Genomic DNA, 15718 nt, shown 5'->3' with positions numbered 1-15718 from the left:
AACATAAATATTCAGCAGTGGATTGTCATTAGTTAATATATTAATTGTATATTACAGTTAGGTGGGCTTGTTATGGGCAAAAAAGAAGACCAAACAGAAAAGCAATTGAGGGGTGCCTGGGTGGCTCAGTTGGTTAAGTGTCTGACTTCGGCTCAGGTCATGATCTTGCAGTCATGAGTTCGAGCCCCACGTCAGGCTCTGTGCTGACAGCTTGGAGCCTGGAGCCTGCTTTGGAATCTGTGACTCCCTCTCTCTCTGCCCCTCCCCTGCTCACGCTCTGTCTCTCTTTGTCTCAAAAAATACATAAGCGTTAAAACAAATTTAAGAGAACAATTGAATAAAGAAACAGTTTAAAGAATACCTATAATCTTGCTTGCCCAGAGACCATTGCCAGTAACTCTACAGTGTATATATCATTCTGTATTCTTCGTTAGATACATATATATGTTTAAATCAAAAGCATGTGACATATATATACTGTTTTGTAACTTGCCATTATTATATGAAGTTAGTTCATGTACCTATTTGGGGGTATTTGTGTTGTCCTTAATTCCTGACTGTTGGGACATTTTGGTTGTCCCAGTATTTGTTATTGGTAGTAGGGGAGTGCAAATACTCAATAAATGTGATAAAGTAGGTTTTAAAAATGTGTTTCATGTTTGTTGGAACATTTGTTATAATTGAAATGAAAACTTAAATGTTTAATTAAAAGAAAATAATTTAGTAAAATATATGCAGGTATAAGTATATATATATGCAGGTATAAGTATATGAAGAAATACTGAGAAGAATTCTACAAAAATTAAAAGTTATGTTACTAAGGAGAGAGCATAAGCAATTTTAGAAATTAAAAATAATGAATAACATGCAAAAGGGAAAAAGGGAAAAGTCTTAAAACTTTCAAGGATTCGGGCACTTGGGTGGCTCAGTTGGTTAAGTGTCTGACGTTGGCTTATGTCATAATCTCATGGTTCATGAGTTCACACCCCTGATTTGCACTGTCGATGCAGAGCCTGCCTGGGATTCTCTCTCTCTATCTCTCTCCCTCTTTCTGCACCTCCCGCACTTGCATGCGTGAACTCGCTCTCTTTCTCAAAATAAATAAATAAACTAAAAAAACAAAACAAAACAAAACAAAACAAACTTTCAAGGATTCAAAAGATGTATTTATTTTTATTATTTTTTTAATGTGTATTTACTTTTGAGAGTTGGGCAGAGAGGGAGGGGGATAGAGAGAGATAGGGACACAGGATCTGAAGTAGCTCTGCGCTGATAGCACAGAGCCCCACGTAGGACTTGAACTTACAAATTGTGACATCATGCCCTGAGCTGTAGTCGGACGCTTAACTGATTGAGCCATCCAGGCACCCCTCAAAAGACTTTTTATATAATCTCTTTTCAGACACTGTTCATAATGCTCTGTAACTTAGAAATTGAAGAATTTTTTGTGGGGGAGTAAATAAGATAATTAAACTCAGTCATTTTCCAGATGTTTAATGAGTTTTAATGTGTTGTTATAGATTAGCTAGAGATAGATATTGTTCTCACTCTCATGATAATTACATTTTAGCTAAACCTGAAAAATACCTAGAGTGGGAAACTATTTACTTAAATTAGAGCCCATTTTCATAGACTTGGACATTTAAGTTAGTATTATTGTTTTTTAAAGTAGAGAATGCTGCAATGGACGTGAACATTTTAGTTTTTATTTCTCAACTTTGTTGATAGTAGGACGAATGTTTATTAAGTACACATTGTGTTCAGAGAACTATACTGGTTTTTGTAAGAAGTTACAAAATGGATATGGTATGATTTCAGAGAACTGAGTTTACCTTACTCTGACAAAAACATCTGCCTTATTTTCCCAACAGGGGATTAAATTTTTGCTGGGAATAGGGCTTTGCTTTTGGGAGAGGTTACATGTTGGCTTAGTCATCACACAAAGGTGTAAATGAATATCAGATCTTTGCCATGCTGAAAGATTTGGTAGGACAAGAATGCTTATTGTGGAAGAATGAGAGACTGATGACAAAGTTGAGGCCAAGATACATAAATACACTACTTCTAATTCATAATTTTATAGTAATGTCTATAAAATCTCAAAAGCAAACATTCCTTATATTCATTTTTCTGTAACTAGTTATTTACATTTGCCAGGATATATTTTATGAGATTAAAGACACAGTGAAATAAGTCAGAATTTGAGAAAGGAAAATATACACCATATATATGTGTGTGTGTGTATGCATATATATATATAACAGTTGTGTGAAAGTGACAGAATAATGAGATGTATTTGACTAAATTAAACTAGATAATACACTTATTCAGATGCTGTGTCTAATGATAATAGCTCCTTTTGATTAAGGCTTTTAATCTAAAGCTGACAGAGGTTCAGTAAGTTACCTAAATTTACCTACTTAACTGTTTGTGTAAGTGGTAGAGTTAGAGATAGGATTTGAACCTCAAATTCAGCTTTTAACTCATATGTCCATTTGCTTGAATTTTGCTTTAGTGGCTGACTTAGACTCTGCAATATGAGTTTTATATTTATGAAACTACAATATGAAGTAAGTCTTAAATTAGAAAAAGAAATGGAGTCACAGTAACCCTGTGGTTTCACTGGGCATTGTTTGCTACTTATTTGGAACTCTGTTGGTAGTTAATTTACGTATCCATGTACCAAGACCCTTTTTGATTTTGTTTTGTGTTCACAGACTGTACCCTTCATTTGGTAAACAATTTCACAAATGTATTGATCAAAAGAGAACCTGAAAAATAAATAAATAAATAAATAAATAAATAAATAAATAAATGTATAAATGTAATAAATGTATAAATAAATGTATTGATCAAAAGAGAACCTGAATAAATAAATAAATAAATAAATAAATAAATAAATAAATATTTGGCATTAATGGAAAAACAAACTTAAGAGCACAAGCCTATTTTAGGTAGAACATGTAAGATTTAGGTGCTCCACGATTCTTGAGTTTATTATAAAAGCAATACTTAAGGTCAGATGTATACAAAAGATTCCTAGAGAAAATTAGTGTCCTGGCACAGAAAGAGCAGAAAGAACAAAAACTTGGCTAAATCCTCAGTTGGAAGGGGATTTGTAACATGGAAAGAAATATGAGTGCCGGAATGTCAACAAAGCCAAGAATTAAACCTTGTTTTGTGGTTTATTTACCAAAATCACTGATACCTTGTTGGGTTTCTTGGCAGTTTCTTAAGACTTTGTCTTATTTCTTCTATAAATATTCAGGAAACATTTTTGAAAATATGTTAAATAAAGTCTTACTGGTTTTTATAAATGAGCATATTGAGAATTAAATTACATGTGCTGGGTTCTTCCATAAAAACTAAGTCTACATTTTCTTGGTTTATTTATAAAAAGACTTGAGGGGCTCCTCGGTGGCTCAGTTGGTTAAGTGTCCGACTCTGGCTCAGGTCATGATCTCACGATTAGTGGGTTCAAGACCCACATCTGACTCTCTGCTGTCAGCACAAAGCCTGCTTCACATCCTTTGTCTCCCTCTCTCTCTCTGCCCTTCCCTTGCTCATGCTCTCTCTTTTTCTCTCTCAAAATAAACAAATAAACATTTGAAAACAATAAAATAAAAAAAGGCTTGAGCACTTTTAGTATCGACTTTGAATATATACTTGTGTTTGAAAAAGAAAAATTGAAAATTTTGAATGGAAACATACGTTGAGTGGTAACTCATTTTTGCTTTTCTGTTTTTTCTTTAGTTCACGACAAAGTATGTTAAGATCCCATTTCAAGGTAAGCTATCATTGTCTTATGATCTTTTTTTCACTGTAATTTTGAACATAAAATAGCAAAACTTTGAAATCTTTCTGCAGCCATAATTTTTTCCAGTATAGAAATTAAGTAAAACTAAGGTTAATAATGTGTTTCAAGTTAACACTTTTTTAAGCAGCTTCAAAAGGTGTTAAAGTGTTTTATAACATTGAAAATAGTAAACTATTGTTTTAATGGCTTGAATAATAAGGGACTCATGGTAACTTTTTGGGATTAACAGAAATAAAGTTTTGATAGCAAGAAGATTTTGGTATGATGAAATGTATGAAAAATAGGAAGTGTAAGGAAAATTTATAATGCTGTACAAAATATGTAAAATGGTTTTGCATAGGAGTTAGGAGAGATTTTTAATATCTTTTTCTTATCTGAGTAAAGCAAAGTAGATGTGAAATTGTACCTATAATATGCAAAGACTCAGAACGTTTTCTTATTCTTTCCCCAAGTAAAATCATTTCAGAATAATAATGACACTAAGAAAAATAAGAAGCAATAGAGAATAGTCTCTTTAGAGAATGAATAAGGAAAAGAATGAGGAAGAAAAATACACACAAATATCCACTTCACAAATGAACTAGGGAAGAGAGGAAGCTTCTGTTCCAAGACTGAAGAAGTGATCAAAGTAATTTTAATCAGACTCTGCAGATACCCATGCACAGAACCACAACTATATATTATGATAATCTAATAATCAGGAAGCTGCTATAAGTGGCAAGAATAATAAGGCTAGGCACAGAATAAATATATTGATATTCCTAATTAGGATGTTTAAACAAGTTATGGAATAATATAACATTAACTTCTAAATAGAAGAAACAAAAACCTATGATTTAAAAGGAAATAATTTCATAAAAGAAAGTGCTTTTTTTTCATTAAAAAAATACCTATGTGACAGTGCTTCTCTCATATTCTTTTTTTTTTTAAATTAACTTGAGGTACAGTTGACATGTAACTTTATATTGGTTTCAGGTGTACACCATAATGATTTGGTATTTGTATATATTGCAAAATGATCCCGACTGTATGTCTCGTTAACATCTTTCCCCATACACAGTTGCAAAAGGTTTTTTTTTTCTCTTTTGGTGATTGATGACTTTAAGATCTCTCTTAGCAACTTTCACATATGCAATACTGTATTAGTAATTATAGTCACACGCTTTAGGGTATATCCCTGTGACTTACTTATTTTATAACTGTAAGTTTATACCTTTTGACCCTCTTTACCCATTTTGCCCACTCCACCCTCTGTCTTTGGCAACCAGTAATCTGATCTCTGTATCTATGAGCTTGTCTGTGTGTGTGTGTGTGTGTGTGTGTGTGTGTGTGTGTGTGTGTTTTAATTTCACATATAAGTGATATCATGCAGTATTTGTATTTCTCTGTCTGACTTAGTACAATGCCCTTAGGGCCCATCCATGTTGTCTCAAATGACAAAATTTCTTTCTTTTTAGTGGCTGAATAATATTCCATTTTATATACATAATACATCTTCTTTATTCGTTCATCCTTTGATGGATACGTAGGTCATTTCCATATCTTTGCTATTGTGAATAATGGGACAGTGAACGTGGGGGTGCATGCATCTTTTTGACTTAATGTTTTTTCTCTTTTCTTTTGGATAGATACTCAGAACTAGAATTGCTGGGTCTTTTGGTAGTTCTCTTAATTTTTTGAGGAACCTACAGACTGTTTTCCACAGTAGCTGCACCAGTTTACGTTTCTACCAACAGTGTTCATAGTTCCCTTTTCTTTTTTTAATGTTTTATTATTTATTTTTGAGAGAGCAAAAATGGGGGAGGGGCATAGAAAGGGGAACACAGGATCTGAAGCAGGCTTTGGTGCAGATAGGCTGACAGCAGTGAGCCCAGTGTGGGGCTTGAACTCACAAACCACGAGATCGTGACCTGAGCCAAAGTCTTGGACTCTTAACCAACTGAGCCACCTAGTGCCCCAAGCATTCCCTTTTCTCCACGTCCTTATTAACACTTTTTTTTTTTTTAAATAATGACCATTGTGACAGGTATGAGGGGATATCTCATTGTGGTTTTGATTTGCATTTTTATGGTGATTAATGATGTTGAGTGTCTCTTCATGTATCTGTTTGCCGTCTGTATGATTTCTCTGGAAAAATGTCTATTCATTTTCTCTGCCCATTCTTCTTTTTTTAAAGAGAGAGATTGCACATGCATGCCCACATGGCGCAGGATAGGGTGGGGAGGGTGGAGAGAGAGAACGAGAGGGAAAGAGAAAGAGGGTACCTTAAGCAGGCTTCATGCCCAGCATGAGGTCCATGTGGGGCTCAGTCTCACTATCTTGAGATCATGACCTGAGCTGAAAACAAGTCAGACACTTAACTGAGTGAGCCACCCAGGTGCCCTTCTGCTCATTAAAAAAAAAAATTTTTTAACGTTTATTTATTATTGAGAGAGAGACAGAGACAGAGTGTGAGCACGGGAGGGGCAGAGAGACAGGGAGACACAGAACCTGAAGTAGGCTCCAGGCTCCGAGCTGTCCGCACAAAGCCCAGCGCAGGGCTTGAGCACGAACTGTGAGATCATGGTTTGAGCCAAAGTCGGATGCTTAACTGACTGAGCCACCCAGGCGTCCCTCTGCCCATTTTTTAAATGGATTTTTTTTTTCTGTTGGGTTCTCTGGGTTCTTTATATATTTTGGATATTAACCCTTTATCAGATATATGGTTTGCAAATATTTTCTCTCATTCCATAGGTTGCCTTTTCATTTTGTGAATGATTTCCTTTGCTGTGCAGAAGATTTTCAGTTTGTTGTAATCCCACCACATCATCTATAATCTATAAAGACCTGTGTAACAGAGCTACTTCTCAAATATGTATGATCCAAACCTCAAAAATAATATTTTATGTTTTAATAGTTAATATTTATATCTTGTTTCAAATATTGCTTTTATAACTTTTCTGTTCCAAGTGATTTTTGGAAGACATTTTTAATAAAAAATTATGGAAAGGTTCACGAGTTCAAGCCCTGCATTGGGCTCTGTGGTAACAGCTCGGAGCCTGGAGCCTGCTTCAGATTCTGTGTCTGTCTCTCTCTGTCCCTTCCCTGCTCATGCTCTGTCTTTCTCAATCTCTCAAAAATAAACAAACATTTAAAAAGTATTTTAAAATTAACAATTAGGGAAAATACTCTCTTCAGTAGTAATGGCTTTATGATTTTGTAATATAAGAGGAAAACATTAGTCTTCTTCCACAAATTCTGTATATGCATATATAAAAATCTTTTATAAACAAGGCATGCATATAAAATGTTTTTATACATAAGGAACCTAGATCTAAATGTTTATTCTTTTTCTGTAGTAGCTGAGAGAAATAATGATTTACATATTTATATTAGCTATTAATTATGTTTGGCTGTGGCTTAAAGAAAATAATTTATTTTTCCTTTCCAAAGAAGAAATCCAGAGGTAGGCTGAAGAGGGCTGATACGGTATTTCATTTGGTCATCAGAGGTCCTGGCCCTATTGCTTTTGTACTGTGTCATTCCTAATGTATGACTTCTATTCCTAAGTTTGTCTCATGGTCCAAACGGCTGCTTGTACTTTAGTCATCATGTTTGCGTTCTAGGTAGAAAGCAGGAGGAAGGGGAAAATGGTAAAAAACAAAAACAAAAACAAAACAACAACACACACATACCACCTATTTCTTGTCTTTTTAAAAAATTTGTTTATTTAGAGAAAGAGTGCATATGCACGGGAGAGGGGCAGAGGGAGGAGAGAGAAAGAGAAAATCTTAAGCAGGCTCCAGGCTCTGTGCAGAGGTCGATATGGGGCTTGATCTCATGACTATTGTCATGTCCTGAGCCAAAATCAAGAGTTGGACGCTCAACCAACTGAGCCACTTAGGTGCCCCTCTCTTGCCTTTTTAAGGAGGTTTCTTAGATGTGCATGCCACCTAACTTCTACTTACATTTTCTTAGCTAGAAGGTAGTCCTTTGACCACACATCTATTTGCAAAGGAAGCTAGGAAATAGTTTCTAACAGCTAAGTATCTTGGTTTCTAAATAAAATTAGGGTCTGTTACTAAGATCGCTAATAGTGGGTAGGACAGATGATAGACAACTCCCATTTTCAGTTACTGCTATATTCCTGTTACAGAATAAACCAAATATTGGGGGGAAATTTGGTAATGAGGTAAACTTTCCTTAATGATGGTGTTAAATCTTTTTTCTAAAGAAAATTAAGCTTTTATGCCCAGAGGTTGGTACATTTGGATTAGTAATAATTGTCTAGATTGCACAGAAATAATATCAATTATTGGGGGTTATGAGCTGACTGAGGAAGAAATGCTGAGAAGTTTCCTGAAGGTTTTTACTCTTTTAATCTGTTTGTCTTTGCTGCCAGTTTCACTGACATTTTTCAGAATGGGGAAGTTACATAGCTTATGGATTAGAAGAATTATTGTTGTTAAGATGTCCATACTACCCAAAGTGATCTGCAGATTCAATGTAATACCTATCAAAATCTCAATGACATTTTTTATAGAAATAGAAAAAACAGCTCTAACATCTGTCTGGAACAACAAAAGACCCCAAATAGCCAAAACAGTCGTGAGAAGAATGTGGCTGGAGTCCTCACACTTCCTGATTTCAGACTATATTACGAAGCTATAGTAATCAATATAGTTTTGTATTGGCATAAAAACAGACACATAGAACAGTGGAACAAAATTAAGAACCCAGAAACAAACCCAGGCATATATGGTCAGTTAATTTTCAACAAAGGAGCCAAGAATGTACAATGGAGACAGGATAGTCTTTTCAGTAAATGATGTTGGGAAAGCTGTACAGCCACAAGGAAAAGAATGAAACTGGACTCCTACCTGTATTATATACAAAAATCAACTCAAAATGGATTAAAGCCTTAAATGTAAGATCTTAAGCCATAAAACTTGTGAAAAAACTTATCCCCAATGCTTTTTTCTATCATTCTTGGCAATGATTTTTTAGGATTCGATACTAAAAGCAAAGACAGCAAAAGCCAAAATAAACAAGTGGAGCTACATCAAACAAAAAAGCTTCTGCATAGCAAAGGAAAGAATCAGCAAAAAAGAAAAAGCATTCTGTGGAATATCTGAGAAGGAGTTAATATCCAAAATATATAAAGAACTCAGAGAATTCAACAGGAAAAAAAAAGTCTGATTAAAAAATGGGCAGAGGAACTGAATACACATTTTTCCAAATAAGATATACAAATGGCAAATAAGCACATGAAAAGATGGTAAACATCACTAATCATTACAAAAATGCAAATCAAAACCACAATGAGATATTCCCTTACACCTGTTAGAATGACTATCATCAAAATGACAAGAAATGAGCAAGTACACTGTTGTTGAGATTGTAAACTGGTACAGCTACTGTGGAAAATGGTCTATAGACTTAAGAAATTACAAATAAAACTACTATATGATCCAGCAGTCCCATTTTTGGGTTTATATCCAAAAGAAATGAAAATGGGATTTTGAAAAGATATATGCACCCCTCATTATTCATGTAGCCAAAATTTGGAAGCCACCTAAGTGTCTGTTGATGAATGGATAATTTTGTGGTGTATATGTACAATGGAATATTAATCTTGAGAAAGAATGAAATCTTGCCATTTGCGACAACATGGATGGACCTTAGGGGCCTTTACTAATTGAAATAAGTCAGAGGAAGACAAATACTGCATGATATTGCTTATATGTGGAAACTAAAAAGGCTGAACCATAAATACAGAGACTAGCCATGGTGGTTACCAGGGACTGGGACATGGGGGAAATGGGAAGATGTTGGTCAGAGAGTATAGACTTCCAGTTATAAGATGAATAATGTACAGAATTGTGATCACAGTTAATAATACTGTTATTATATACTTGAAAATTGTGAAGCGAGTTGATCTTACATGTTCTCATCACGAATATGAAATGGTAGTTACAGAGGTGTTAGCTAATGCTTTGATGGTAATTGTTTTGCAATAAATATATCAAATTAACATTAGCTTAAACTTACACAATGTTATATGATAATTTTATGTCAATAAATTTTATCTGGAAAAAATAAAATGAAAGGTCAAAGTAAGTGTAAAAAAAAAAAGAAATATAAAGCAGAATAGCTAGGTAAAGAGAGAGAGGGAGACAGGGAGAGACAGAGCAGACTTTAAATGGCCTAAGTCAGTATGAAAGACTACAAAATAGATGCAAAGAGAAAGAGAACAAAAGAGTAATGAAAAGAAAAAAGTTTAAAAATACAAAGATAGAATAGAGGGAGGAATGAAAGGAAAGGAGAAAGGAGAGATAAAGGGATAAAAGAAGGAGAGAAAGGGAGGAAGTTAAGAAGAATGGAAAGCAGGCAGTATACAGCAAGGTAAGAATAGAGAAAGAAAAGGACAGTGAATAAATTAGACTGAGAAAAGGTAAAGAAAAAAAGCTATCAAAGAGAGAAGAAAAAGGAAGTGGCCAAGATAGGAAAGGGGAGGCAAGAGAGAGAAGTTTAAAGTGATGACTCTAAGAATAAAATACAAAAGAAATGAAGGAAAGAATGTGGGAATGAGAGATAAAAAGAAGGGTTTGAAAGGAGGAGCCAGTAAGAAAATAAAGTACAATAGTGGACAGAGGGGAAAGAAATCTAAAAGTAACTCAGTCAAAATGCTACAGTAAAAATAAGATTGATGACTGGGTGACAGCTAGATAGGAAGGTAGACAGATATGTAGGCAGCTGTACAAAATACAAATAGATCCATAGGTAGGTGATGGATAGGTAAGTAGGTAGCTAGAGATTGATAGGTAGAAGCGATTTTAAAAAGGATTACCCAAGAAAATGTCAATAAATAAGAGGCAGAAAGAGAGAAAGGGAAAGAAGAAATGTAAAATGTTTTTAAAAATTTCCATGAAATAGAGAGTAAGTAGGCAGGTATGCATGCAGACAGACACAGAGGAAAAAATTGAAACACAGAAAAGGAGCAAGAAAAAGGCATGGAGAAATGGAATAAGGGAAGGAGAGAATGAATGAAGGAAAGAGGAAATATGAAAGAAATAAAGACAAGATGTTTAAAATGGATTAATTGATTATAAGAAAATATTTAAAAGTAGAATGGTTCGTGTGGGAACATTAAGATGACTAGTTAAGTATGTAAGTACTTATTATAAAATGCTTTTCAAACTTCAGTGTTGAGTGATATGAATCATCTGGGGTTTTTGTTTTTGTTTTGTTTTATTTGTAAATCAATTCTGATTCAGTACATCTAAGGTGTGGCCTGATATTCTACATTTGTAACAGGCTCCAGTGTGATGCCAGTGTCTCAGGCTCAGAAGTAGATTTTAAGTAGCAAGGTGCCAGGAGATAATAGGAGGAGGAGTACGAAGAGATTTGTTTCAAATAGGTATTCATCTTGAGTTTATACTTAACCAATACTTGTATTAGTTGTTCAACTGCTTGTTTTCTTAAAGTTGGGTCAGATGACCTTCAGGACTTTATACCAGTTCTCTATTTCTTTGAATTAAAAAAAAAAATCTTTAGGAAAGATTCTTTTGCTAACTCAGAGAAGGACCCATAATTCTAGGTGATTTCCTAGAAGTTTCAAGAAGTAAAATCTAATCTGGAAGAATTTTATTTTAAGTTTTATGTATTTATTTAATCTCTATACCCTATGTGGGGCTTGAACTCATGACCCTGAGATTAAGAGTTACATGCTTTTCCAACTGAGCCAGTCAGGTGCACCAAAACATGGAAGAATTAAAAAAAAAAAAAATACTATCTTAGACCATTCAAAAGCTAATGTTATTTTTGAGAATCTTTTGATAGTGGTGGCTAGTCTGTATAGGGGAATGCAGATATTTTAGGAGAAGAAACATAAGAATAAATTGGCTAGGGGCGCCTGGGTGGTGCAGTCGGTTAAGCGTCCGACTTCAGCCAGGTCACGATCTCGCGGTCCGTGAGTTCGAGCCCCGCGTCGGGCTCTGGGCTGATGGCTCAGAGCCTGGGGCCTGTTTCCGATTCTGTGTCTCCCTCTCTCTCTGCCCCTCTCCCGTTCATGCTCTGTCTCTCTCTGTCCCAAAAATAAATAAGCGTTGAAAAAAAAAAAATTAAAAAAAAAAAAAAAGAATAAATTGGCTAATGATAGCATTTGGGGATTTTGGTTGATCATATTAACCAAGATAGAAATATATAATTTTCTAAGTTAAAACCGTGCTAGTTGTCTGCATTGATAAAGTCGTCTTCTTTCCTTTCTTCCCCTCTCCCCCTGCTTCCCCTTCTTCCCCTCCCTCTCCCCTCCCCCACCCTTCCTCCTTCTCCTCCTTATTTTATTTTTTTCCGGTGATATAGCACTTCCAGTAAGAAATCTCTCTGGACAAGTTTATATGCTATGAAAATTTATTTTCATATTTCCCTTTCCTGGATATAACTGAGATTGATAATTATTTGGGCCTTTCTAATTGCAATATGATCTTTTTTATGCTAATAATATTGTTTGAGGTATTTCAGCCAAGGTTAGTGAAGTACACTGGAAATGATTTTTGTAAAACTTCACGTATCATTCTTTTTGAAAAACATCATGTATTAAAGAAGAGCCATAAAGCGTATCAGTGTTAATTCCTAAATGGATAATTTATTAACTTGTTACCTTTTATTTGTTTCAGTCTCCCTGAATGAGGTTTCATTGCTAGTGGATACCACACATTTAAAGAGGTTTGGGTTATGGAAAAATAAGGATGATGATCACAGTAAAAGGAATCAAGCTATCCTTTTCCTTTGGGTCTCTGCAAATTATCTTCAAGAGATTCAGACCCAACTAGAAAACTCCATATTAAGCCAGCACTGTGAGTATATGAAATATTTCTATATTTCAGAATAACCTGAGAAGTCCTGTGTATAGTTTTCTTCTAAAACAATTTAATAGAATGTAATTATTTCATTGAATTGAAATTAAGTAGACTTGATTAAAAATAATTCTAGCCCTTACTATTATACAAGGTAAATTATTTATTCTACACAATTTCTCCTGATAATTTTGCTCAACCAAGAGAAATTATCTGGTAAAATAAAAGGAATACTTTATCTTTTAGTCAGTTGCCATCCTTGGCTACCTTTCTTATGAATTTCTTGCCCTTGTTGCATAAAGAACTGTGGCAGCTAATCAATGGCAAAGTTAAATAAAATACAGAAGTCTTTACCTTCAACATTTTCTTTAGTTTTTTAAAAAATAAAACCTAGTTACTTATATATATCATTTCTCTAAGACTGGATTGAATACTTTTCTGTATGTTCCCATAAACTGGTCTGTATATATGCATCTTAAATATCTCCCAACTTTGTTTAGTTTTCAACTCCTAAAGAAGTCTAGTTTAGAATTGGGTAAATCAGATTAGTAAGCTTCTTTCTTTACCTCTTTGATCTCTCTACCTTGCTGTCTCTACTCCCTTATATATTAAAGATGTTAAGTAGTGAATAAATTTTATACCTTTAATATTATAGTAGTCCCTCCCTTATCCATGGAGGATATATTTCAAGAACCCCAGTGGATGCCTGAAACCACAAATAGTACTGAACTCTCTATATATTATGTTTTTTTCCCTAGACATACCTACATACTTTCCTATACATATGAAATTTAATATACAAATTAGCTACACTAAGAGATTAACAATAATAACTAAGAATAATTATAACAATATCCTGTAAGAAAAGTTACATGAATGTGTAACATCTTCTTGTGATTATGTGAGAAGAGGGAATGCTTATGTGATGACATGAAATGAGGTGAATGACACAGGCATTTTGATGTAGTGTTAGCCTACTGTTGACCTTATGGCAACAGGCCAGAAAAAAGATCTGCTTCTGGACTGCTGTTGACCGTGGGTAACTGTTACTGTGGAAAATGAAACCATGGATAAAGGAGGACTACTTAGTTACTTTGCTGTCCTACTTCCAAATTAATTGGGAGAATTCATGATTAAATAGCAGAGAAGTTGGGGGAATAAAACTAGCCATTTATAATTATGGGTGGAGAGAATATAATTTGAGACGATTGTTGAAATGTTTGATGAAACAATGATTTTGAAGGAAGTGTTTTGTTGGTTGGAATAATTTTTTAATTGGTAGATTTGATAAATGGAGGAGGCTAGAGAAAAATAATTAGTTCCTTAGTTATCATTCATTCATTTATTCATACATTCATTAACAAATGCCAGGTAGTAGAGATACAGTAGCTAATGCCATTGTGAAGTTTCCATTTTAATGCAGGAGGAGTTTAAAACTTGGGTTTTGAATCTAGGTTACTAATAGCCTGTTTGGGGATTTAATTTCCCTCGGTTATTAACTAACATACAAAATGCTGTTATTAATAATTAAATTAATTATAGTGCTCTTGAACTATAATACTTGATTAAAATTGATTTATTTTTTCTTTTATAGCAAAATCCAGTGAATTCATTTTTCTTGAGCTATACAATCCTATTTCGCAAAAAGAAGAATTGAAATTAAAAGATATTATGACAGAAATAAGTACAACCAGTGGAGAATTGGAACTTTCTTATCCATTGTCTTGGTTTCAGGCACTTCCTTTATTTCAGAACCTCTCTTCAAAAGAAAGTTCTTTTGTTCATTATTATTGTGCTTCGACTTATTCTTTTCCCGCTGTTGCTGCTGAAGAAATGAAGATGAAATCAGTGTCTCAGGTTAGCATCTGATTAATATAATTGTGAAGTTTTAGTAAAAACTTTTTCCCTGAAAATCAGGTTATTTCAAAATGCTGTCTTTTGTCCTAAGTGCTCAGGAGTCAACCTGAGAGAACTCTGAATACCAAATCTAAAATAGTCTTATTTTATTTTTAATTTATTTTATTTTTAAGTAAACTCTACACCCAATGTGGGGCTCAAACTCACAACCCCAAGATCAAGAGTCACATGCTTCACTGACTGAGCCATCCAGGTACCCCACAGCTAGAATAATTGAATCAATAAAATCAGTAATGATAACATGATTATTACCAAAGAATAAAATAAATACCCATAAATCTATATTGATACAAATAAATTTCAGAATCAATGAATGGAAAATACTGATGGTGGATAATTGACAGTTCTTTCTTAGGAAAGTATTTAACTAATAAATGTAAAATGAATAAAAATTACAAAGCCACCATAGAAAAACCATAGTTAGGGGCACCTGGGTGGCTCAGTCAGTTGAGTTTCTGACTTCAGCTCAGGTCATGATTTCACAGTCCGTGGGTTTGAGCTCCTCATCAGGCTCTGTGCTGACAGCTCACAGCCTGGGGCCTGCTTTGTATTCTGTGTCTCCTTCTTTCTCTGCTCACACTCTGTTTCTCTCTCTTTCTCTCTCTCTCTCAAAAAAAAAAAAAAAAAAATATATATATATATATATATAAAAGAAAAACCATAGTTAATGATTGTTACAGGCAAGGCCCACCAAGAGATACTAAATTTAATGGGTAAAAACTTAAGGAGAAACAGGATATGTGCATAATCTCAAAGTTTCTCAACCAAAATATTTATTTATCACCAAAAGAAAAGTAATAACTTTACAGTGGAGAAATGTGGCAGATATCACCAGGAATAAGATACCGACATGGTGTACCTGTCACATAATACACTGAGAGGGTACATGACTTCTCTGGTATTTTCCCCAATATTGTGTAGCCTCAGTCTAATCATGAGAAAAATCAAACAAATTCAGTTTCAAAGTAACTGACCAGTACTCTCGAAAATATCAAAGTCATGAAAGACAAGGAAAGACAGAAATTAAAAGGTACTGATACAGAAAAAAAGATATTAGTAAAAAAACTAGTGAGATCAGAATAAAGTCTCTAGTTTATGTTATTATTCCAATGTTAATTTCTTAGTTTTGAAAATTGTACTGCGGTTA

The 15718-nt window shown here is 34.1% G+C and overlaps 1 protein-coding gene across 7 annotated transcripts in view; it reads left to right on the top strand.

Moving 5' to 3' along the window:
* The window catches only part of SENP7 (SUMO specific peptidase 7), a 154259-nt gene that overhangs the window by 118500 nt on the left and 20041 nt on the right, over positions 1–15718 (top strand). For all 7 annotated transcript variants that reach the window (XM_040484379.1, XM_040484378.1, XM_040484381.1 and 4 more), the window contains 3 exons: positions 3754–3787; positions 12475–12654; positions 14249–14511. In XM_040484379.1, the coding sequence (XP_040340313.1) occupies positions 3754–3787; positions 12475–12654; positions 14249–14511 (477 nt within the window). The remainder of the gene's footprint in view (positions 1–3753; positions 3788–12474; positions 12655–14248; positions 14512–15718) is intronic.

The sequence above is a fragment of the Herpailurus yagouaroundi genome, unplaced genomic scaffold, assembly GCF_014898765.1.
Source record: "Herpailurus yagouaroundi ecotype Mexico unplaced genomic scaffold, PumYag 162, whole genome shotgun sequence".
NCBI lineage: Eukaryota > Metazoa > Chordata > Mammalia > Carnivora > Felidae > Herpailurus > Herpailurus yagouaroundi.
The sequence above is the reverse complement of the archived record's forward strand: the minus strand, read 5'-3'. Positions and strand labels throughout refer to the sequence as shown.